The sequence below is a fragment of the Rutilus rutilus genome (assembly GCF_951802725.1).
Source record: "Rutilus rutilus genome assembly, chromosome: 4".
Lineage (NCBI taxonomy): Eukaryota > Metazoa > Chordata > Actinopteri > Cypriniformes > Leuciscidae > Rutilus > Rutilus rutilus.
In genome coordinates this window covers 14126204-14151196 of record NC_140212.1, presented here as the reverse complement: position 1 = coordinate 14151196, position 24993 = coordinate 14126204, and the positions used below count along the sequence as shown (strand labels likewise).

The 24993-nt window shown below is 37.7% G+C and overlaps 1 protein-coding gene across 1 annotated transcript; it reads left to right on the top strand.

Annotated features, from left to right (window-relative positions):
• The first annotated feature begins 1517 nt into the window (after positions 1 to 1517).
• On the top strand, positions 1518 to 24050 carry cradd (CARD and death domain containing adaptor protein). The gene is made up of 2 exons (XM_084406932.1): positions 1518 to 2088; positions 18962 to 24050. The coding sequence occupies exons 1-2, from the start codon at positions 1773 to 1775 to the stop codon at positions 19255 to 19257; spliced, it is 612 nt and encodes a 203-aa protein (XP_084263058.1). The 5' UTR covers positions 1518 to 1772; the 3' UTR covers positions 19258 to 24050.
• Positions 24051 to 24993: the final 943 nt, after the last annotated feature.

The window sequence follows — 24993 nt, the reverse complement described above, 5'->3', positions numbered from 1 at the left end:
CTGAACTGACCAAGTGAAAAATATTCTTAAGTTCATATCCCGTTACATGACCGGACCTGGCACTGACTTGGTAAACGTCTTAACAGCTCAAGTGGTCAAGTAAACAGAGTTTAAAAGGTTGCTTCAGGGGCAAGTGCTATGAACTCTCACACCTGCACAGAATACAATTCACTGGACTACTTCAGCTCAAAGTCATGGCATGTTGTACTGTACATCTGATAAAAAAAAGCAGCCTAATGCAAAGCAATGCAAAAGCACACGTGACACATTTTGTACCATTATGGCATTATCAGCATGATAATATCTAAACTGTTCATTCAAATTTCAGACAGGTGAGGCGTCACGAGCAGAAGCACAACATACAGGACGTTATTCAGAGCAAAGGGCAATAATTATGAAACAGTTTATAAACATGCAATAATACAACATTAGATTATTCATCACATCAATTCTAAACTGAACAATAAATCATATGTTTGATACATTCAGTGACTATACATGACATTTTTTCTGCAAATATCCATGACCTTAATCGTCACTGTGGATACTTCCATTTTAGCTTGAAGTCCATAAGCCTAAAAAATAATGGATTATCTGAAGAGAAAATCCTTGCAAAAAGGCTTAGTGTAAAATGTGCTTGATGGTAAGACACCTGATGGTATATAGCCTATATATAGGCTGTATAAGGAGCCATACCATAAAAGTAATGAATTAAAAATATAGGGCTCTATTTGCTTCGCAGCAAGGACATGCTGCGAAAGGCATTGATGGTATGGACCCTCAGGATTGGACATGCAAATAATACCATTGGGGATTTACGTAGATACAGCTTCTTGCAGCTCATAAATGCCATGATATTCAAATAATCCACTCTTCCTGGAACTACTGTTGCTCTGAAAAATCAGAACCAAGCGTTTGAACGACTAAAGCCACTTCATGGGAAAAACAAAAGCTTAGCGTTTCAAACAAAATGTCACGAGGACAAGGAAATATATTCAAAATAACTTTCCTAATCAGGGGAAAATGTCAGTAACAGGCAGCTTAATAATATACAACGTTTTGAATTTGTTACAGTTGAATTATTTTTAATATTAATTGTTACTACAATAAAATACAATCACATCGTGTTAAGTTGGCATTATAGGCGAATAAATAGTCTGTGAAAGTAAAATGCATATTAAACTTTCTTAATAAAATAAATGATAAATGTGGTGCATTAATAACATAGCATGTGATAACGTTTGTTAATGTTTTGATGCTGGTTATTGTTTTTAATGGAGGCCTATTGTCTACAAAATCTAGTTTTATAATTGAGGGTCTGGTTGGCAGTGTCTGGGTCTGAAAAGGTTGAAAACAGCTGTATTATGTTAGGTTAAAATACAGCTTGTCAGGTTATTTTGGTTTGTGATATTAATTTCAGCACAATTAATAGCCTAATTTGTGTGGAAATGTACACAAATGTGGTAACAAGAAAAGTGCCTAAAATTAGTTCCTCCAGCACCTCGTTTCCAGCCGGTAGAAATAAATGCGACACATGACGCGGAAATGTGTACAATAGTGCAAAGTTGTGATATTTCTGTGATACACACACACAAACATTACTTTATGTGCATTTGCCAACATTTATTGATAGTTTAACGAGGATTCATCGCTATTTCCCCTGCTGTTGTAGCAATGTCTTTATAGTTAAGTCAGTTGTAGTGGTTAACATTCAGCATAGTTCGGGCTTTTAACTGGGTCATCGGGTTCAAATCACAGTCTATGGTTCAAATATGGACCCAAAACACAAAAAACTGCTCCGGTCTCAACGGGTTTTTTTGGCCGAGGAGCTTTTAGTGGACGACATGATCATACAGTATTTATACCAGGAGGAGATATTAACGGAGAGTCATTTAGAGGAGATTGAGTCTGAGCCGTCTAATAGGAAAAAGACGGTAAAGCTGCTGGATATTCTGCCCACTCGCGGCTCGCGCGCCTTCTATCACTTTACACAGTCATTAGAGAAAGATTTCCCCTGGATCAAAGACAAATTACTGCGACTGTGTGCGGAAGACACCGAGTCTGAGTCTCCTCCTCCGCCGTTCACAGGTGAGTCCTGCCTGTGTTTATGTAGCCTACTTGCGCTATATTGATTGAGCTAAATCTCACAGAACAACAATGACAGTAAATAAATACATAAAATGAAAATAAATAACGCGCGTGTGTGTAACGTTACTTACAAGTTCATCCTACACCGGCGGGAATCAAATGTCCCAAGACACTGAGGACATGTCTTCTCATCACATGTGTGTGAGAGGGAGCACAGCATAGGCTACTGTAATAAATTAATACTATTGTAACCATTTGAAATAGAATAGATTTAAAATGTAATGTAATGTAATTTATCTGTATATAGCCTACAGTACCATACCAAAAGTTTGGAAAAATTACTATTTTTTATGTTTTTACAAGAAGTCTCTTATGCTCATCAAGCATCATCATTTACTTGATAAAAAAAGAAAAAAAAAAGAGTAATATTGTGAAATATTATTATAATTTAAATAATGGTTTTCTATTTCAATATATTTTAAAATATAGTTAAAATATTTTTTTTGTGACAAAGCTGAATTTTCAGAATCATTACTCCAGGCTTCAGTCACATGATCCTTCAGAAATCATTCTAATATGCTGTGTTGATACTCAACTATTATCAATGTTGGAAACAGTTGTGCTGCTTAATATATATATATATATATATATATATATATATATATATATATATATATATATATATTTGGAACTATGATACTTTTTCCAGGATTCATTGATGAATAAAAAGTTTAAAAGAACAGCATATATGTAAAATAGAAATATTTTCTAACAATACTCTACTATCACTTTTATATCAGTTTAACATATCCTTGCTGAATAAAATTATTAATTTCTTTCAAAAAAAGTTTTTTTTTTTTTAAATATTGTTACAAAATATTTATATTTTAAAAAAATGCTATATTTTTCCCTTTTTTATTTTTTCCTTTTTATTCATCAAAGAATCGTGAAAAAAGTATCAACGGTTATAAAATAATATAATATTTCCAACAGTGATAATAAATCAGCATATTAGAATGATATTTGAAGGATCATGTGACACTGAAGACTGGAGTATGGCTGATGAAAATTCAGCTTTGTATCACAGAAATAAAATATATTTTAAAGTAATTAAAATAGAAAACCATTATTTTAAATATTAATAATATTTCACATTATTAGTGGGTTTTATTTTCTGTATTTTTGATCAAATAAATGCAGGCTTGAAAAGCATAAGAGACTCCTTTCAAAAACATTAAAAAAAAGGTTGGGGTAAGATGACCCCCCACCTTATTTTTTCTCCTGACCATAGATGACACAAAATCTCATCTCAGTACTTTTGATGAATGGCTACAATATTTTTAATTTTGTCATTTCATCTGAATATCAACATATGTGAGATTTAGTCAGTCCAGTCTAGTCCAGTTTTGAGGTTAATTGATCTAACTTTATGTCTCTGGAAAATAGTGACATTGTATTATGTTGAATATCAAAGTGTTTCTGTTTATTTGTTAATGAGGGATTTGTCAACTAAATTGTCAAAATAAAATATAGTTTAGTATTTTACATTAATCACACTTTAAAAAATATATAAATATTAATAAGAATCATATCAAACATATTTGACATTCTGTAAAAGTATAATCTTACCTCTCTTTTAATATTTGACAGTTTGTGCTATAACATCTAAATTCCCATATGGGAATTGGCTGATGCATCATCATACTGTATAGTTTGTAATTTAATTATACTAGGGCAAAATGCCCGTGCAAAATCAGTTTTTGTGTGTGGTTTTAGTAATTGTGTTTGAGTGCTCATTGTTACAATTACACAACAAAAGTTCAGTGACATTTTTATTTGTGCATGGTAAAAAGCATAAATGTGGAAAATTTAACTACACGCTTCAGGGAGCAGGCTACACAGTGAACTCCGAGAAAACGCTACTTAAGCTCCACTGCTTTCTTCGACCCTCTCTGTCTCTGGTCCTGGGCTGTGCTCACTCAGTGTCAGTGTGAGAGGGGGAGGGGCCAGCTGTGCTCACTCAGTGTGCAGTGTGAGAGGGGGAGTGGCCAGCTGTGCTCACTCAGTGTGCAGTGTGAGAGGGGGAGTGGCCAGCTGTGCTCACTCAGTGTGCAGTGTGAGAGGGGGAGTGGCCAGCTGTGCTCACTCAGTGTCAGTGTGAGAGGGGGAGTGGCCAGCGACTAGAGCAGCAAAAGCCAATGTGTGCTTCTTTTACCAATATATATTTACCAATATATTTAGCATTTCTAATCCAAACAACATCAAACTTGGCACTGCACTTACTCATGCCGTAGCAAGACACCTGTCAAGTTTGAAGTCTATCAGACTAATGGTTCAAGAGATATGCGAATATATCACACACACACACACACACACAGACAGAAAGACATTCACGTAATTTATAGATAGATATAATATACAGAAGTAAACAGCGTAGGTGACTTACAGATTCACGAATAAGTGCGACGATTCAGGGAGCAGGCTACACAGTGAACTTGACGATTCAGGGAGCAGGCTACACAGTGAACTTGACGATTCAGGGGGCAGGCTACACAGTGAACTTGACGATTCAGGGGGCAGGCTACACAGTGAACTTGACGATTCAGGGAGCAGGCTACATAGTGAACTCGACGATTCAGGGAGCAGGCTACACAGTGAACTCGACGATTCAGGGGGCAGGCTACACAGTGAACTTGACGATTCAGGGAGCAGGCTACACAGTGAACTTGACGATTCAGGGAGCAGGCTACACAGTGAACTTGACGATTCAGGGGGCAGGCTACACAGTGAACTTGACGATTCAGGGAGCAGGCTACACAGTGAACTTGACGATTCAGGGAGCAGGCTACACAGTGAACTTGACGATTCAGGGGGCAGGCTACACAGTGAACAGGCTACACAGTGAACTTGACGATTCAGGGAGCAGGCTACACAGTGAACTTGACGATTCAGGGGGCAGGCTACACAGTGAACTTGACGATTCAGGGGGCAGGCTACACAGTGAACTTGACGATTCAGGGGGCAGGCTACACAGTGAACTTGACGATTCAGGGGGCAGGCTACACAGTTAACTTGACGATTCAGGGAGCAGGCTACACAGTGAACTTGACGATTCAGGGGGCAGGCTACACAGTTAACTTGACGATTCAGGGGGCAGGCTACACAGTGAACTTGACGATTCAGGGGGCAGGCTACACAGTGAACTTGACGATTCAGGGAGCAGGCTACACAGTGAACTTGACGATTCAGGGGGCAGGCTACACAGTTAACTTGACGATTCAGGGGGCAGGCTACACAGTGAACAGGCTACACAGTGAACTTGACGATTCAGGGGGCAGGCTACACAGTGAACTTGACGATTCAGGGAGCAGGCTACACAGTGAACTTGACGATTCAGGGGGCAGGCTACACAGTGAACTTGACGATTCAGGGGGCAGGCTACACAGTGAACAGGCTACACAGTGAACTTGACGATTCAGGGAGCAGGCTACACAGTGAACTTGACGATTCAGGGAGCAGGCTACACAGTGAACTTGACGATTCAGGGGGCAGGCTACACAGTGAACTTGACGATTCAGGGGGCAGGCTACACAGTGAACAGGCTAAAACAGTGAACTTGACGATTCAGGGGGCAGGCTACACAGTGAACAGGCTACACAGTGAACTTGACGATTCAGGGGGCAGGCTACACAGTGAACAGGCTACACAGTGAACTTGACAATTCAGGGGGCAGGCTACACAGTGATAAGGCTACACAGTGAACTTGACAATTCAGGGGGCAGGCTACACAGTGAACTCGACGATTCAGGGGGCAGGCTACACAGTGAACTCGACGATTCAGGGGGCAGGCTACACAGTGAACTTGACGATTCAGGGAGCAGGCTACACAGTGAACTTGACGATTCAGGGGGCAGGCTACACAGTTAACTTGACGATTCAGGGGGCAGGCTACACAGTGAACAGGCTACACAGTGAACTTGACGATTCAGGGGGCAGGCTACACAGTGAACTTGACGATTCAGGGAGCAGGCTACACAGTGAACTTGACGATTCAGGGGGCAGGCTACACAGTGAACTTGACGATTCAGGGGGCAGGCTACACAGTGAACAGGCTACACAGTGAACTTGACGATTCAGGGGGCAGGCTACACAGTGAACTTGACGATTCAGGGGGCAGGCTACACAGTGAACAGGCTACACAGTGAACTTGACGATTCAGGGGGCAGGCTACACAGTGAACTTGACGATTCAGGGGGCAGGCTACACAGTGAACAGGCTACACAGTGAACTTGACGATTCAGGGGGCAGGCTACACAGTGAACTTGACGATTCAGGGGGCAGGCTACACAGTGAACAGGCTACACAGTGAACTTGACGATTCAGGGAGCAGGCTACACAGTAAACTTGACGATTCAGGGGGCAGGCTACACAGTGAACTTGACGATTCAGGGAGCAGGCTACACAGTGAACTTGACGATTCAGGGAGCAGGCTACACAGTGAACTTGACGATTCAGGGGGCAGGCTACACAGTGAACAGGCTACACAGTGAACTTGACGATTCAGGGAGCAGGCTACACAGTGAACTTGACGATTCAGGGGGCAGGCTACACAGTGAACTTGACGATTCAGGGGGCAGGCTACACAGTGAACTTGACGATTCAGGGGGCAGGCTACACAGTGAACTTGACGATTCAGGGGGCAGGCTACACAGTTAACTTGACGATTCAGGGAGCAGGCTACACAGTGAACTTGACGATTCAGGGGGCAGGCTACACAGTTAACTTGACGATTCAGGGGGCAGGCTACACAGTGAACTTGACGATTCAGGGGGCAGGCTACACAGTGAACTTGACGATTCAGGGAGCAGGCTACACAGTGAACTTGACGATTCAGGGGGCAGGCTACACAGTTAACTTGATGATTCAGGGGGCAGGCTACACAGTGAACAGGCTACACAGTGAACTTGACGATTCAGGGGGCAGGCTACACAGTGAACTTGACGATTCAGGGAGCAGGCTACACAGTGAACTTGACGATTCAGGGGGCAGGCTACACAGTGAACTTGACGATTCAGGGAGCAGGCTACACAGTGAACTTGACGATTCAGGGAGCAGGCTACACAGTGAACTTGACGATTCAGGGGGCAGGCTACACAGTGAACTTGACGATTCAGGGGGCAGGCTACACAGTGAACAGGCTACACAGTGAACTTGACGATTCAGGGGGCAGGCTACACAGTGAACAGGCTACACAGTGAACTTGACGATTCAGGGGGCAGGCTACACAGTGAACAGGCTACACAGTGAACTTGACAATTCAGGGGGCAGGCTACACAGTGAACAGGCTACACAGTGAACTTGACAATTCAGGGGGCAGGCTACACAGTGAACTCGACGATTCAGGGGGCAGGCTACACAGTGAACTCGACGATTCAGGGGGCAGGCTACACAGTGAACTTGACGATTCAGGGAGCAGGCTACACAGTGAACTTGACGATTCAGGGGGCAGGCTACACAGTTAACTTGACGATTCAGGGGGCAGGCTACACAGTGAACAGGCTACACAGTGAACTTGACGATTCAGGGGGCAGGCTACACAGTGAACTTGACGATTCAGGGAGCAGGCTACACAGTGAACTTGACGATTCAGGGGGCAGGCTACACAGTGAACTTGACGATTCAGGGGGCAGGCTACACAGTGAACAGGCTACACAGTGAACTTGACGATTCAGGGGGCAGGCTACACAGTGAACTTGACGATTCAGGGGGCAGGCTACACAGTGAACAGGCTACACAGTGAACTTGACGATTCAGGGGGCAGGCTACACAGTGAACTTGACGATTCAGGGGGCAGGCTACACAGTGAACAGGCTACACAGTGAACTTGACGATTCAGGGGGCAGGCTACACAGTGAACTTGACGATTCAGGGGGCAGGCTACACAGTGAACAGGCTACACAGTGAACTTGACGATTCAGGGGGCAGGCTACACAGTGAACAGGCTACACAGTGAACTTGACGATTCAGGGGGCAGGCTACACAGTGAACAGGCTACACAGTGAACTTGACAATTCAGGGGGCAGGCTACACAGTGAACTCGACGATTCAGGGGGCAGGCTACACAGTGAACTCGACGATTCAGGGGGCAGGCTACACAGTGAACTTGACGATTCAGGGGGCAGGTTATACAGTGAACTCCGAAAAAATGCTACGCTAATTTATTATTAAATTAGGCTGAGGTATTTCTTAGCGATGGCTGATTGAATGTATTTTAGTCCAGTGCCTGTATAGCCTATAAGATTAGTATTGACCGAGTTCAGAGGCTGTCATATGTGGATCAACTTACTTTGAAAATATGAAAAATAATTTTTATATTGATTCAATGGATTAATTGCATTTTGAAAAAAAAGTGTATAAAATAATCAGTTTTTATAATAAATCTTTGAAAATCAAAATCTGGATTTGAATCTTTTGTTATTATAACTTAAAGATGCTATGTGAAAGTTTGAAACAGTTTGAAAATAGTGGTTTTCATCTTGCCACTTTCTTGGTAAAGAAAACACATTTTTACTCAAATGAATCAAAATGGAACTAATGTGCAACATAAAATATATAATAAAAATCTATAAATAAACAAATATGTAAAAAGAATATATATACATGCATTCTATAACATTATTCTACGCCATTTTAGATTGATATATCTATCTGTTCCCTCACACTCCCTCACTGTTTCACCTTATTTCAATCTCTGCTTCATAATGAACCAATCATCCTGGTTTATGAAAGCTGGAGGTCAAGCCAGTTTATCTGTCCAGAGGGTTAAATAAAATATGGTTTAATTGCCCTTATCTAATCATTCCTAACACCAACCCCCCTGTTACTAATTCTAGCAGAGAACCTATAACAAATGCATTTAAAGCATATCAAATTTCCATATGATTTAAAAGCCAATGTGTTTGCATGTTGCCTACATTCTGTGAAATGCATTATTTACATCCACACCATTGCTTCAGCTGCACAGATGTTTAAGGAAACAAAAGTTCTCACTGTGCACTGTATATATTTCAGCTGCTGTTTTGCTGAAAGACAGCTTATTATGTGCTTTCTGTTGTTTTCCCATGAGAGGACAGAACACCCACTAACAACCCCACGTTCACGCTCCGCATCTCCCATTTTTAGTCATACAGTCAAACTAAATCCCAGAACACCTCTGAAAACCCCCCAACCCCTTCCCTTCTAGAAAAACAAGACGAAAAAGAAAAACAGTGGGAGAGCGAGGTATAAAAAAGAAAAAAAAGAGCTGAAGTTGTGTTTTGAGTCAGGCCAGATTGGTGCGCTGCCTGGTTTTCCATGAAAGCTACATTAATTCCTGGCACTAGCGCTGCGGCCCAGCACTCTCGCTGAGCATCCTCCTTTCTAGGAAAAATATAATCAAAGCCGTTTGTTGGCTGCTCTCCCTCTCTCTCCCGTCTGCAGTTGCTGAGCTGAAGATTTTATTGACTTACTGTGGTTCAGATGGTAATATATTGGGGGATGGGGTTGGGGAGGGAGAAAGCATAAAAGAAACAGGGGGAAAAAAAAGAAGCGTGCTTGCAGATTTCTAGGAAGTCGAGGACAAGCGCTACTCTGAGCAAACATTCTTCACACTTAAGTACTCGCTTTAATTTAAAGATCTTCTTATAGCTTAATATGATTGACTGTCAGAGGCCGTTCAGGGACACAAACAATTGTGGCGCTTTGTTTTTCCTTCCCCACTTTTATGTTCGTCCGCTGCTCAAATTATTAATATTCATGTCGCTATGAATTTGGATCTTAACAGCAATGATGTCATTCCGTTGGCATGGGAACGTGTTTTTCATTCAACTTGCTTTTATCTTCCATCGTTGTGACGGGCGCTGAATCTGCAGTGTCACGAACACATTAATAAAGGAGACGCATGCACAATCCTTATCATCTTATTACCTACTTTTGAATGGAAATCAGTCAAGTGGGGACATGATATCCTCATTTGTCAAGTCCATTTGCACACCTGCGGGTCATGCGCATTTGCATGTTTATTCATGAGATGTCTCGCTTTAAGGAAAACTATGCAAATTGTACCTTAAGCCTTCACTTACGGGTTCTGGGAATCGTCGTACCTGAAGCTGTAAGGTTCTGAATTTGAAGTTGTTTACGAGGTCGAAATGTTCTGTGGCGGGCCTTTAGACAAATTTACCCCAACTGACTTCCATTATGGCTTAATTTAGTATGTTCAGATTTCCCTGTGACTGCTAGTTATAGAGTTATTGTGGAAGTTTTCCTGTCCAAACTGGCTTGTATGAGACCTTGATCATGAGGAGGTGATGAAAACCAAGCAGACTTAGATTATATGAACAGGTCATAATTTTTTAGAAGTCATTTAAGCAAGTTAATCAATAATAGCATGCAAGATACCCCGACTAAGCCGGACTTCTCCTCGTGCGACACTTTTAATGATTTGCTTTTTGAAACAAGCCAACACAGTGCTGTTCACTTGTTTTTGTTGGAACGTCACATCGATTCTCCTCCTCTGCTCCCTCCACCCATTTTCAGGAACATTGGCTTGCGGAGAGTCTTCCTGTCAGAATGTGGAAGCGGCTGCATCGCTAGGCCGTTCCAGCTGGCCTCTACACTCGGATGTACACAGCCAGTTTAGCCACACAAGAGCGCCGTCCATGTGCCCAAAGGCAAGGCTTAGGCTACAGATGGGGTCTATTAAAGACAATTAATAGTTCTTAGATTTATGGTCCGCCGTTAGAACATTTTGAGCCACTTCATAACACGAAACCATCTGTCTCGAATTGAAGAGCAAATCTTTTACAGTTCGACAACAGAGAGATTTTGTGTCTGTCTTTGTTTATATGGAGCTGGATTAATGCCTTGAACTGATTGTGTCAGTCATCTGAAGAATAACCAACCACAATATGTACTTTTGCGCTGGCACAGTCACTTCAGATTTGTAATTTCCCTTCCCGTCTTTTCACTGACCCCACCACAAAATATTATACAGTTTATTTTTATTGTCAAAAAGAAATATAACACTTATTTATAAACTTTTCTTTTCTTCAATCTTTTCTTAAAAAGTTAAATAACTTTTAACTTACAAATTACAAACGTCTTTTACAGGTTTACAGAAGAAAATCCATTCTTTGTGGAAGGGATACTAAACACTAATGCTATATTAAAAATTATTATAATAAAAAAAAAATATTGTTAAACGTTAATTTCTAAAACATTATACACACACACACACACACACACACACACATATATAAATATATATATATACATACATACATACATACACATATATATATATATATATATATATATATATATATATATACTTAACTACTTTGTCACATGAACTAAGAATTAACAATCATTTACGGCATTTATTAATATGTTTATTTTAGCATTTACTCACACATTATTAAAATCAAAAGTTATATTTGTTAACATTAGTTAATGCACTGTGAACTAACATAAACAAACAATTAACAGCTGGATTTATAATATTAACAAACATTAATAAATACAGTAACAAATGTATTGCTTCATGTTATTTAATAGATTAATGTTAACATGAGACCTTATTGTAAAGTGTTATCGTACATATATATATCATGCTATTAATCATGCTAATTAAAAATATAATTGTTATTTTTATTAATGGTTTGTTAATTGTAATAATTTTCAATATCTCAAAAACAATATCATAAATAATATAAAATCTAATTTAAATGATATAAATAATATCAATGCTTTTTAGATATTCATATATATATATATTAATAGCTCTGGTCTGATAGTTGTTCGGTGTTTAGTATCCATTCCATGTATTAACTCCAGTGTTAATTCCATTCGTCTTCTTTGCGTGTACACATAAGCCACATATTTTTGACCGGAAATTTCCATTGGAAAGAGGTGTAATCTTATCTTTCAGTCTGCATTTCTTTCAGTTTAGAGCACATCCAGTTATCTAACGGTAATTCCTTCCTGGAGAAGCAGAATTGTGGTCATAAGTAAAGGAATGTTGTGGAACATTTGAACCCTGATAAAAAGTGGAATGTACTAAAATCACATTTATGAAATAGATAGATCATAGAAGAAGCCAATCACATCAAACTTACTCATATCACATCAATCACAACAATCTCAGATATTAAATGGTGAGTAATTTACATTGTTAAGACACAATGTCTTTGTTAACATGCCATGTTTGTCCTGTGATGTACAGGACCTGTAGTGAGGCTGCATTTACATTACATGGCTCAAGTGACCCAATTCCAATTTTTTCATCCCATGTGGCATAGGCCTCATTCATATGCCGAAATAAATCTGATATTAATTGGATATGTGCATTTGCGTCTGCCATGTAAGCAGACAGATTAGATATTCCCCTGTTAATGCGAGGACCGGGCGAATCACATCAACTCAGGTGGACCACGATCACATGACTCTTTTCATTGCGCAGGCTCTCCTCTCTCCTCTCCTCCTTAATGTATTTACTGACCTTTAAAGACGGTGCGGAAAGCAAAAGCTTGTATTATCCTTCGTCTTTCTCCATTTCTACTTCCTTTTTGGACTATGCTTTTCCGAGTCAGTACGTCTACCTTGGGTTGTTTAGTCAAGTGAATGGTGTAAATGCAGATAAAAGAATGCAGCGAATAAATGCAGCGTATATGTCCTCAGTGAACCCTCCTGAAACAGGAACTTTACTGTCATATTGTGATGGTATCCTGCTGGTTTATGTTAGGTTAGATGTTAAATAATTATTATATAAACCAATAAATGGTTTATATTGTATACTTATTTAAGTTATAAGCTCTATTTTTTAACTTCAGATAAACAAGCCTTGTCCTGTGACGTCAAGCTTGTTGAAAGTTGAACGTTTTTTTGGTGAGATTTCCTGGAATTTTCCGGAGATATGGCACAGCTTGCTGTTCCCTAGATGCATGTGTGGGTGGTTCACTATCAACCTGCCAAAAATGAACTAATTTACTTTTCCTAGAGAGAGAGATAGAATTTGAATTTTAACAAAACTTTATTTTACCTTTCTTAAAAGGTCAACAATAAAATGACAAAAAAAAAAAGATTTAAAAATACAAACATTATGCAAGTTTCTCGGAAAAAGACAACTGGTCACCCATAATAGTACATAATTTTCCATAAAAACTTCACATTTCTTTAAAACCCTCTATATTATCCATAAAACTGTAATATTTATATTCTAAAAATATTCTAGCTCTGACAATGCCTTTAAAAAACACAAGAGCATCAATATAATTGTTATTTTCAATTTTCTTTGTTCGTGTTGCATAAATTGCCATTTTAGCTTGACCCAATAGAAAATTCAAAATTTTACATTTCTTGTTTTTCCCAAATTTCCCAAACATCTGAAAACAACTCTTCAAAGGAATCAAACAATTCTTTAAAAAAATCCAGTAAAGGAATTAATCGTTCACATCTGAGGAAACAATGAAAAATAGTTTCTCTAAAAGGACATTTATCAATACCTTCAGAATTCAAAATGGACACAAAAGCGTTAACAGCGATAATACCGTGGAATATTCTCCATTGAATATTTCCAACCCCTTTGGTCAATGGTGGCTTATAAATTACTAAATATTTTCTCCAAGGTGTATCTATCCTATTTTTAAGTTTTTCTTTATTCAATATTTTAACACAAAGTATAAACACTTTTTCCTCCAATAGAATTAAAAACAGTAAAACAAACATTTTTAAAAATCCAAGATAACACCTGAAAGTCCTCTTCATCAATTTTCAGTCTTACACCCATGCTCGGAAAAAAATCAGGTGTTTCACAACCTTTCGTCCAATTCTTTAGCCGCAATTTTTCTTCTTCTGTTAATGAATCTCGAAAACTTTGTAGGATCTGTCCAACTTTCCGAACCGAATGAACACCAAGTCCTCTCACCACAGCATCCACATTGTCCAATTCCGAGCCTGCTAATAATGCCAGATGTTTTACTGTAACGACTTTAGCTTTGATGAAGGCATCATCCATGCCTGGAGTTTTGACCCATAAACAATTGGTTCTTCTAATAGCCAATATAAAGAGGATTTTTGTGTGAAAAGTTTTCTGCATTCTAGAATGTCCCAAACTTTAAAAACACTTAAATAAAAAGGAAGAATTCCTCTCACATTTAAAACATTGCTGTCCAAAAGAAAAACAGTTTGTTTCAATCCTAAATTTCCAACATGCATTAGAATACGCCCAGTTAATACTCGCCATGTTTCTAGGTTACCATATAAAAACTTTTGCACAAAATTGTATTCTAAAAGCAGCTTTTTGGCTAAATGTATCAAACTTTGACCTCCAATCTCTTTTGAAAGATATAAAACACTCTGTGGTAGTGCATTTTCCCCCCAAAAGAAATCAACCATTCTGTGATCTTTCATTAATAAACCAATTGGAGGTTCTAAAACTGCTAATTTATGCCGTAATGCAGAAGCTATCAAATTATTGACAATTAACATTCTACCTCTGTAAGACATACGTGGACGAAGCCATCTCATTGTTTTAATCTTCCTTCTACCATTTCTAAAATTTCTTTTCCATACAATTATTTCCTAAATAAACAGCTAAATACTTAAAACCTCCATTACTCCAACTTAGACCACCTGGTAATTGGGGCGTTTCTTCCCTCCAATCTCCTAATAATAAACCAGAACTCTTTTTCCCAATTGACTTTAGCAGATGATATATTACCAAAATCATGTACTATTGAGGTTATTTTATTTATACCATCTTGATTTTTAATAAAAACCACAACATCATCTGCATAAGCTGATGTATACACAGGTGCAAACTCATCTGCAATTTTAAGCCCAATTAAATCATTGCGAAATCTATTCAATAAAGGTTCGATAGCTATACAACATGCCCGATAATGAGCAACCTTGTCTAATCCCCCTTTTCACCTTAAAATAGGCACTTAAGCCACCATTGACCTTTAATACACTTTCAATACCTCCTTAAAGAACTGTAACCATATTCAGAAAACCTGAAGAAAAATGAAAAGCCTCTATTGTGCTCCATAAATATTATCCAGTTAGCTATAAATCCCCTTTTTTTGGTAGCAACGTCAAAACTGCTCTTCTGCTGCTCACTGGGAGCTGCTCTTTGGCAAAGCTCTCATAAAGACTGCTAACATATCAATCTGAACCCATTATGCTCCAAAAAGTTGTATAAAACTCAATGGGGATTCCATCGATTCCTGGAGCTTTACCATTGGCCATACTCATCACTGCTGAGTACAGTTCAGGCAATAGCAATGGTTGCTCAAGTTTAGGATTTATTTCAGCTGGTACTTTCGGAAGACCTTCAAAAAACTTCTGTGCAATATTAAAATCTTCTTGATAGTCAGAGGCATATAGATTTGAATAAAAATCAACAGCTCCCTTACACATTTTTGCGGGTTCTGTCAAATCATTCCCATTATCGTCCCGTAAGGAATTAATTCATCTGCTTTGGCCATTCTTTTGTTGAAGACACACATACACACAAAAAATGGTGCATCCATCTCGTTTAAATTCTGAAAGCGAGATCTCACTAATGCTCCTTTCCCTTTGATTCCCAGCAGATCTGTTTAAACATCTATTTTCTTTTTAACAGATTGAAAATGACTTTGATCTTGAGTGGAGTTGTTACATTTTTGGAGAGGTGCACGTCAGGGCAGGCCGAAGGGTACGCGTGCTACACACAGCCTACGACGTACTTCGTGAGTTTGACGCAGAATTATAAATTGGGCTTTAATCTCATGCCGCCGGGTGAGCTGTTCAAACCTCATTCCCTCCTTCACTCGCTCCGCCACACTCGCGCATGCAGAGAGAGAGAGAGAGAGAGAGAGACATTGAGAGACACTCACACACACATATATACTCGCTCACATCTATGTGTTTTTATTGCCTTCAAAAAAGCCCAAAACATATTCCTAATTCTTCAAATTTACAGCATCCTCTCACTGGGATGTTTAATTAATTTTGTAAACACTTGCAGCTGTTAAACATGCACTCACGGACACTTTTTAAAACTAAAGCGTGATGGATAGGCTATATATACTGTACATTTACACTTACATCTCCATAAGCTCTCTTCAGCCTAAATATGCTGTAACTGTCCCATCAGATCAAGGCTTCTTTACATTCTTAAAGTGTACGATCTGTTCCCTCCAGCAGCCTGGAGTTAAGCGTCCACATGTACGCACGGAAATTGCAGCTGGAATGCTCCATCCTATAAAAAAGAAGCAATTCTCAGGAAAGTTAAGCATTTCGCCGAAACCCAGGCAATGTTCTTTACAGAGCACCCTCTCTTTCTTTCTTTCTTTCTTTCTTTCTTTCTTTCTTTCTTTCTTTCTTTCTTTCTTTCTTTCTTTCTTTCTTTCTTTCTTTCTTTCTTTCTTTCTTTCACAATAATTTATTCATTTTACATTAATATTACTTCATTTTGATTGCCATTGTTCTTTTTTCTTTTGTTTTAATCAACTTTAATTTTGTGCTATACATTTTCCATTATTATTATTATTATACTGCACACATAAACAAAATGTGACCACGATTTACGGTCAAATGAGTCTTATGAGTCAGATCTTTTAAAGAATCCTTCACTGAATTAACTAATTTAATCTGTTTTAGTGGATTATGAATCAACATCTGATTCACTTACTGAACTGTGTTATTTTATATTTTCGGTGATTTCCGTGTCAAAATAAAGCATTTTTTGTGTACTTGAAGTTCGTGATATGTGTGCTTCATTTTTTTATTCATCTTTATATTTTTTTATTAATTTGATTATATTAATTTGATTCGGCTATATTTTAGAATATATTGACATAAAATTAAATGATAATATATTAAAATATTAACATTTTAAAACATATTTTAATAACAAAGCACACACACACACACACACACACACACACACACTGATTGCTGTTTTGACAGAGTACAGATTGATTTTTTTTTTTTTACATTCACTCCCAATGTCTTTTCTACACTTTCTTCTTTACTCTCTTTGTCTCTGGCTGTCTCATTGTTTTCTTCTTTTCTTTTCTATACCCCCATGTGCCATTAATCAGATAAAGTATTGCCACAGACATTTTATGGATCGCCCCCCACCCCCCACCCCCATGCATGAAATCCTCTTTGTGGTGTTTATCGCTGATTGTCGGGGCACCTCAACACACTAATCTTCTTTGTCTCTGGGGTCTAGAAGCTTTAAAACCGTGAAGAACTTTCGCAAAGTGTCCAAATCCATGACAGAATTACTACACTTGGATGTATGCCCTGGAAGTGTATCTTTTCTCCTCTGTTTAAAGCTGAAGTGTGCCATTTCTGCACCTATTAGTGTCACAAAGTGGAATTGCAAAAATAATGACTGTTTTCATACATGTTTGGCGAACAATCTTTAGATTATTCTGAGAAGTAAACAAAGCAAACACAAATTATAGAAGAAAATGATGAAATGTCCATCGCAGGAGTGTTATATTCCACTCAGAACAGAAGATAGTAAAGATGTGGATGTCCTGCTCTACATATAGAGAGTTGTTATTCTCATGGCCCGGTGTGGCCACTTCTGTCTCTTGACGGCAGAAATCAATGGACGTCCTTGATTTTGTGAAGAATTTGTGAAGCTCAAAACAAACTCTCAAACCGACCTTTGCTCCATTCATCCCCACTGCTCAAATAAAACACATCTCTATTCTCTTCGCACGAAAACAATGACGTGTCTTTATTTCGCATGGACGGAAAGAAAAGATTGGATGTTGATGTCGCCACCTTGAAATTGATTTTGATGGGTTAAACATGTTTTCCTAGTCATTCTCTTCTAATATAATTCAAATGATGTTTACGTTTTCAATAGGCCTATTTCTAAGGCTTTTTCTGTTTGTAAATCGGTTTTGGCTTACTGATGCTTCATAAATATGAGACTAATGGCTGCTGGATTATTGTCGTTGTCATATTTTATTCAGCAGTATGAACTTTTTCAGTCAGGGTCATGGTACAGTTTCAAATAAATTATTCAAATAAATATGCTCACATCATTATGAGAGATGCTGTTTTCTCACCCATCCGCCCCCAGGGTTTCTGAGGTCAAAATTACACATGCAAAAAGTAACTGTCTTGACTAAGAAAAAAGTTTATATAATAATATATTATTGATAGTGATATTTTTAAATTACAATGTCATCTTAATAATAATAATTGATTATTGTTGTAAAAAACATTTATAATATTTAAGAAATATACCCCAGCATGATTGTTCCTAACTACATAAAAAAAAAAATATATATATATATATATATATATATATTTATGTGTATATGTGTGTGTGTGTGTGCATATATATAAAATACACTTTATATTTATTAATTATATTTTTTATTAAATATCTTTAACATGTTGTCAAATGAGCAACAGGTCAGTAATTACACTTAAGTCTCAAACATACAGTATAAGTTTTAGACTAATTTGTCAGTCTTTTTCATTGATTCTTTAAAAAGAATCAGTTCAAAAGAGTCATTTGTTTGTGAATTGGATTACACTGGTCATACTGTGTGTCAACCAGAAAGGACTATGCAAGAAGAGATGTCAAAGAACCATTAACAGAACCGAACGTCATGAAAATCAGTCACTTTTCAAAAATAGAACCAGTTCTGAATGCGAAACAAATGCCCTATTTTCCTTCCAGTATTCGTTTTTTGTTGTTGCTGTAATTGTCAATAAGTGCAGTGAGATTTGCTTGTGTAACACAGATCACAATGTTACTTACTGTATTTACTTACTGTGTGAAAATGAAAATCATAGGTTGTTTCTTTGTTTTCAGTTCAGTGTGGTGTACCTGACCACATCCTTTCGACTGTTCCAACCATGCTGCATCTGAACCAACTGGCCGCTCGTCTGGGTTCGGAGTGGAAGTCTGTGGTGCTGGACCTGGGCCTGTCCTCTGCGGATCTGTACCGGTGCTGTGCTGACCACCCCCTCGCTGTTCAGAGTCAGGTGCTCGCGGGACTGGTGATGTGGACGCAGAGGGACGGAAGAGAAGCCACAGTGGGGCGGCTGCTCCAGAGCCTGCAGGCCGCAGACGTCCCGCCATCTGCCCTCCAACAGGTGTTTGTGTGATGTCATGGATCCTGTTTTTCTGGACTTCACCATACTGCTCTCGAGCTGTGGAAAACACACGACAGACACTAAAGGAAGAGAGACAGACAGTGTCCTTGTGACATTTATATTTTGTTAAGGAATATACTGAAAATCCATCATGCATCTAATAAGACAGTCTCTACAATGTTTTTTAAATTGATCATGTCATATGTTTTTTATATGTATGCCTATTAATTAAAGCTATCACCTTTTAAAATTATGCTTCCAAAATGGCACAGAAATTACCCACTTCACCCCAAAAATCCTTCACACATTTTGCTTTTTTTTTATTTTATGGAAATATTGCCTTGCTACCTCAAATGGTAACCTAGAAGTCAACATTTTGCAGCAGTTGTACAATAATTCCAGTTGTTTATTCATGAGAAAAACACTGTTTTATGATGTTATGGTGAACAGTGTGTCCTGTGCTGATAACATCTGTCCTTGATGAGGTAGGATGAGTTTATGCAACTTTATCCAATCTTTATTTGAAACTATTTACCAGCTGCTTGTTGATACATGTGATGTACTTTTCATTTCTCATTCAGAAACAGGTTGCTCTTGCAATCTATTTTATTTGCACAAGGGTAGTTTGTCTCCGTCCTGAAGGAAGCAGTTGAAGTTCAGTACACGATGGGTGAGTGACATCAGAAAGGACTAACTGGCCCTTCCTAGTCACCCTATGCTCATAAATTTGTGTGATAGTCCTTAAGTCGGTCCCCACTATCTTGCTGCACATTGTAACTACTAATCAACTTCCTCCTATTCTTGACATTAAGATTGCCATACCAACAAATAATGGAAAAACTTCAATAAAACATATATTTAACATTTTCATAAAGGAAGCATCCATATTAAAAGTTCGAAGTTTCCTTAGAAAATACATACGCTGAAGAGCTTTTCCTCTAATAATATCAGTGTTTGCCTCGAATTTTATTTTATCATCAAATACTGTCCCTAAATATTTATACCGTTTGACCACTTACCTGATGTCCCTTTATGACAGAAGGCAACACAGGTACAGAGCTCTTCTTACGGAAATCAATGGACATCTCTTTTGTTATAGAAGCATTAATATTTAAAAATGAAGCATCACGCCATTGAATAAAATGATCTACCACAGGACCAGGATCTGACTCAAACTCAGTGAGGAGAGACACAATCACAGTCATCTGCAAATTTAACAACGTGTCTCCCATTAAAAATACTCCGATAGTCATCAGTGTATAAAGAAAACAAAAGAGGGGACAAAACACAACCCTGTGGGGTACCAGTTGAAGACAACAATGCATTAGACAACACATCACTGACACATTCTCTTTGGGATCTATTAGTTAAAAAATCCACCAATCAACACACAATGTTTAAGTCTAAATGAAAATTATCATTCAGTTTCTTTGCCAAAATATGAGGATGAACACAATTAAAAGCAAAAAAAAACAACAACAAAAAAACGTTTTTTTGTGCCTTCCAAATGTCTTAAAATCATATTTAGAACCTTTAAAAAGGTTCAATAAAAAGAAATAAAGATATATGTAAACCGGATGTAGAAAGAATAATGCTTGGTAATCAATTTTATTACTAAAATATAGTAATATGTATAAAATATTGTACTTTTTTTTTTTTTGGAAATAAACAATATATATTTAAAATTATGCTTCCAAAATGTCACAGATATTACCCACTTCACCCATAAATACATTTTTGCACTGTTTTTTTTTATGCAAATATTGCCTTGCTTCTACCTCCAATGGTAACCTAGAAGTCAACATTTTACAGCAGTTGTACAATAATTTCAGTTGTTTATTCATGAGAAAAACACTGTTTTATAATGTCTATTATAATATAAACATTATTATTATTTTTTTTAATGCAAAATAGATCTGTAGTTTATGTACACGGGTAACACTGACTTTTTATATCAGTAAATATATAGTTTTTTAAATCTATATTTCTAATTATAATTTTTATTATACCATGGTCTGTCTGAATACTCGATTCTGATTGGCTGGAACAGGGCTGCAGTCCAGTGACACTCTTCTCACGCCACACGTCCATTTTCTCATGCTGTGAAAAAAACATCGAAGCAAAGAGGACACTGACACCGACAGACAAGACAGAACAGGTTACTTTTGATATAAAACAAAGTCTCAGCTTTCAAATTGTGTCAATTTTATTACGAAATTAAAAAAATACATATTGTTTTGGCGCTCTTAAATGTGACGTAACATATCGCTGTAGCGCCTCAGTTCAAGCGCACATGAACTGATCATCTCTTCCTCATTATTACTAACGTAGCCTACTAGCTAACAGTAAATAAACACGAATGAACATTAGAAGGTATGTTGAAAGATACAGTACAACTTACCGAAATGTATCATGTCTCATGTAATTGACCAATCAGTGTTTCAAAACCCCGGAAATAGGTAAAAAAAAACAGCTGGTGAACAATGTCACATTATAACATTAGTTTTACAAAGCCATTTGCGCATGCTAGTTAGCTAGAAAAATTAACTATAGAGAGGAGTATTTTGCTAAATATATGCACTATTTATAATATTTTTTACTTGTCATTAAAAATATTATAACGTTATAAAAAACACATTCTATTAAATTGAGTTGTTAATTTTAACCTTCACTAATAGCAGCTGACAGGGCTCCATGTATGTTTGCAGCATTAGTTGAGAGATTATTTTCCTTTTTAACATGTAGATACTGTAGCTGCCATTTATCCAAATGAATCGATATTAAATCAAGATCGGAATCAAATCTAATTGTAATCGTGGAATTTGTATCAAGGACTAATAAAACCAGTAGCCTACCAGTCATTGTACCATCCATGTAAATATTGTAACACGTTGTCACAAAAGAAAAAACAGGTTGTCACTAAACTTTAATAAATGAAATGAACATAAGTGAAATTTTGTTACCAAATGTTTTGACAATCACAATACACTTATTGTGATGTAAGTTTTTTTTGTTTTTTTACAACCTGCCCTTTATTTCTCACTCCAAGCTAAACTCAAAAGTTGGCACCCCTGTTGGAAGGTGTTCAGTTTAATGAACAGGTTCTATATTAATGCAGTGCTTTCATTAAATGATTGAAGCACACACACGCATATGTCACTCGCGCTGTTTTCATTGACGCTCACATGTAATGGATGTAAGGCAGCAAGAGCTGTGTGTGTAAATCTCACTCCCCTGGCCTCAAGAGGCACGCTAGTGACTGATGCTAGAGGCTGTGGTCTTTAGCGTCATTGTTAGCGTGCCTGCCTCCCACGTTGGAGACCCCGGGTCGAGTAGGACCGGTTATATTTGGTGCCGTGACCCGGATGGGAGTGAGGTTTTGGGGGTTGAGTGTAACGGACGTAGGCCAGTAAGAGCGTGTAAACGCTAGCGGCTGTGGTCTTTAGTGTCCTTGTTAGCATGCCCGTCTCCCACACTGGTTCGAATTCCGGGTCAAGTAGGACCGGTTACACACACACACACACACACACACACACACACACACACACACACAAGTCACTCGCGCTGTTTTCATTAAAGCACACACATACATTTCATTTCATTTATTTCGGTTTGGTCATTTACAGATTATTCAAACAACTAAAATTATACATCACTCAGAGATCGCGCTACAAACACAAAGAAACACTAAGGAGCACAGAAACTTATCAATGCTGCCTCGTGGGGCTGCATGATTAATCGTTAAAAGATCTCGATTCAAACACCCATGCAATCTCATTCCAATGATTTGGCTCTGTCTATTAAACCTTTGACTAAATCACATTCAGATCTGTCTTGGTGCTGCCACTGATCCAGAGAGAGCAGTTGTCATGTATAGGTACGAAACAGCTTTACAAACAGTCTTTTCAACCCCACAGTATCGTTATTTTTTACAAATATTCATAATATCACAGAAGTTCTAGGATAAAAGTTTACAGTTTAAATATAAACTCTGATGTCTACGGTAGCGATCAAAGTAACTTAGCAATTATTTGGCAATTAATGTGACTTACGTCATTGAATCATTCATTCAAGAGATTTGTTCAAAAACACTGATTCATCCAGTAATGAAACAAGTGAAGTATTAATAAACGAGTCATTGAATAATTCATTCAAACCGATAAAAAAAAAAAATGCATTCAAATGAATTAAACATTTTAAATAGATGGCAGCAATTAGTATTTTGTCAGCACCTCTAGTAAATTATAGGTTATTTTGTTTAGATGTCTCTTGTCTATTCAGAATCATGATCTCTATTTGAAAGAAAAAATTCGTGATTCTCAATTTATCCAGAATCGTGCAGCTCTGCTCCCTCGTGAGTCGTTGTGACTTGCTGGTTTTGAAGTAATTACACTCACAGCTTCGTTGTTAATAGAGAGAGGCTGAACAGATGAAGGTAATTCACATCTATCTCTCTCTCTCTCTCTCTCTCTCTCTCGATAATAAATTCAAATAAATGCTATTATTCATTTATTCAAATAAATGTAATCGTACACACTACTTTATCTGTGTGTCTGATTCAAAGTGGGCAGAATGATAGATCTAACCAACCATAACTGATGAAAATAACTGTAATTTTTACCTTTTCCGGGCAAATATTGCGCTGCAAACATCAATAAAAGCTTTAAGTTGTCAATGCTGGCAAATGACCATGGTATACAGTAAGTGGGATAATCCACGGCAAACTGCATTAAACTACTTGAATGCACTCTGCTTGGCATCGGGTAGATCTTTGCCTCAACGTCATGCATTCAAATCGTGGATTATCCCTTACTTAGGCTAATGCACAGCTAGCTGTGGATTATCCATTACATAGCATAGCCTACTTGTTACCATTTATTTTTCATCTTTTTAAAACACAGTTTTATTCATTTCCACATATATTTTTGTAGTGTGACAAATTAATTTCCAAAAAAATTTTATGTAGTCAAGTCAAGTAGGCTAATAGCCTACGAGCTTGTAAAAACTGCATGCATAATAATTACACAAGAATTGGAAAAATTGCTATAGATTAAATATATAATTTGATTTAATAATATTTGAAATTCTGTTTTCAACAATCTAAGGCAACAACATCTGGTCTGCTCTGTTGTTTTCTTTCCATCTGTCGCTTGCTGTTTTTATTAAGCCTAAGTGCTGTTTACTCAAAGCGTTATCAATATTTACAGATCAGGTGTTTGTAATATGACACAGGTCATTTCCTAATCTCTCACTTATTAATCAGAAAGTGTTTTTGTGTGTGCGCGTAACAGTGTGTGCCATCATTCGTAAACATTTGCGCGCGTCGGTTTCTCTGCTGTTTATTACGCGCTCATCCGCTCCTCCTCTGGTTTGTTTTCTGCTTTGTCTCCCAGGTGTTACTGCCATGTTATCAGACTTTGGATGCTTTCCTAGAATCTGAGCGTGAAAGAGTTTACACTGATGTATAATTGACTTACCTAGTTAAATATAAATGGCCATCACCAGCCCATTGTCCCTGAGGTGATCCAATAATGTAATGTTTATGAAATCCTAGAAGACCTTTTGTGCTATTAAATTGATAACTGATCTTTTGTGATCAATGTTCATCTTCTTCTAATGAGGAACATCCATAAAGCACACTACATACGTCCCCATGTGTGTGTTTTTTTTTCTGTATAACTGACTTATTTTCACTAAGCGTGCACAAACAGAACTATCTGGCCCTCCGTCCTCTGAGTTCCCTAATTC

Excerpts from the sequence above, each read along its gene's own strand:
- cradd (XM_084406932.1), top strand. The coding sequence starts at position 1,773 with ATGGACCCAAAACACAAAAAACTGCTCCGGTCTCAACGGGTTTTTTTG. Across the intron at positions 2,089-18,961 it reads TCCTCCTCCGCCGTTCACAG|TTCAGTGTGGTGTACCTGAC; the intron begins GTGAGTCCTGCC and ends CTTTGTTTTCAG.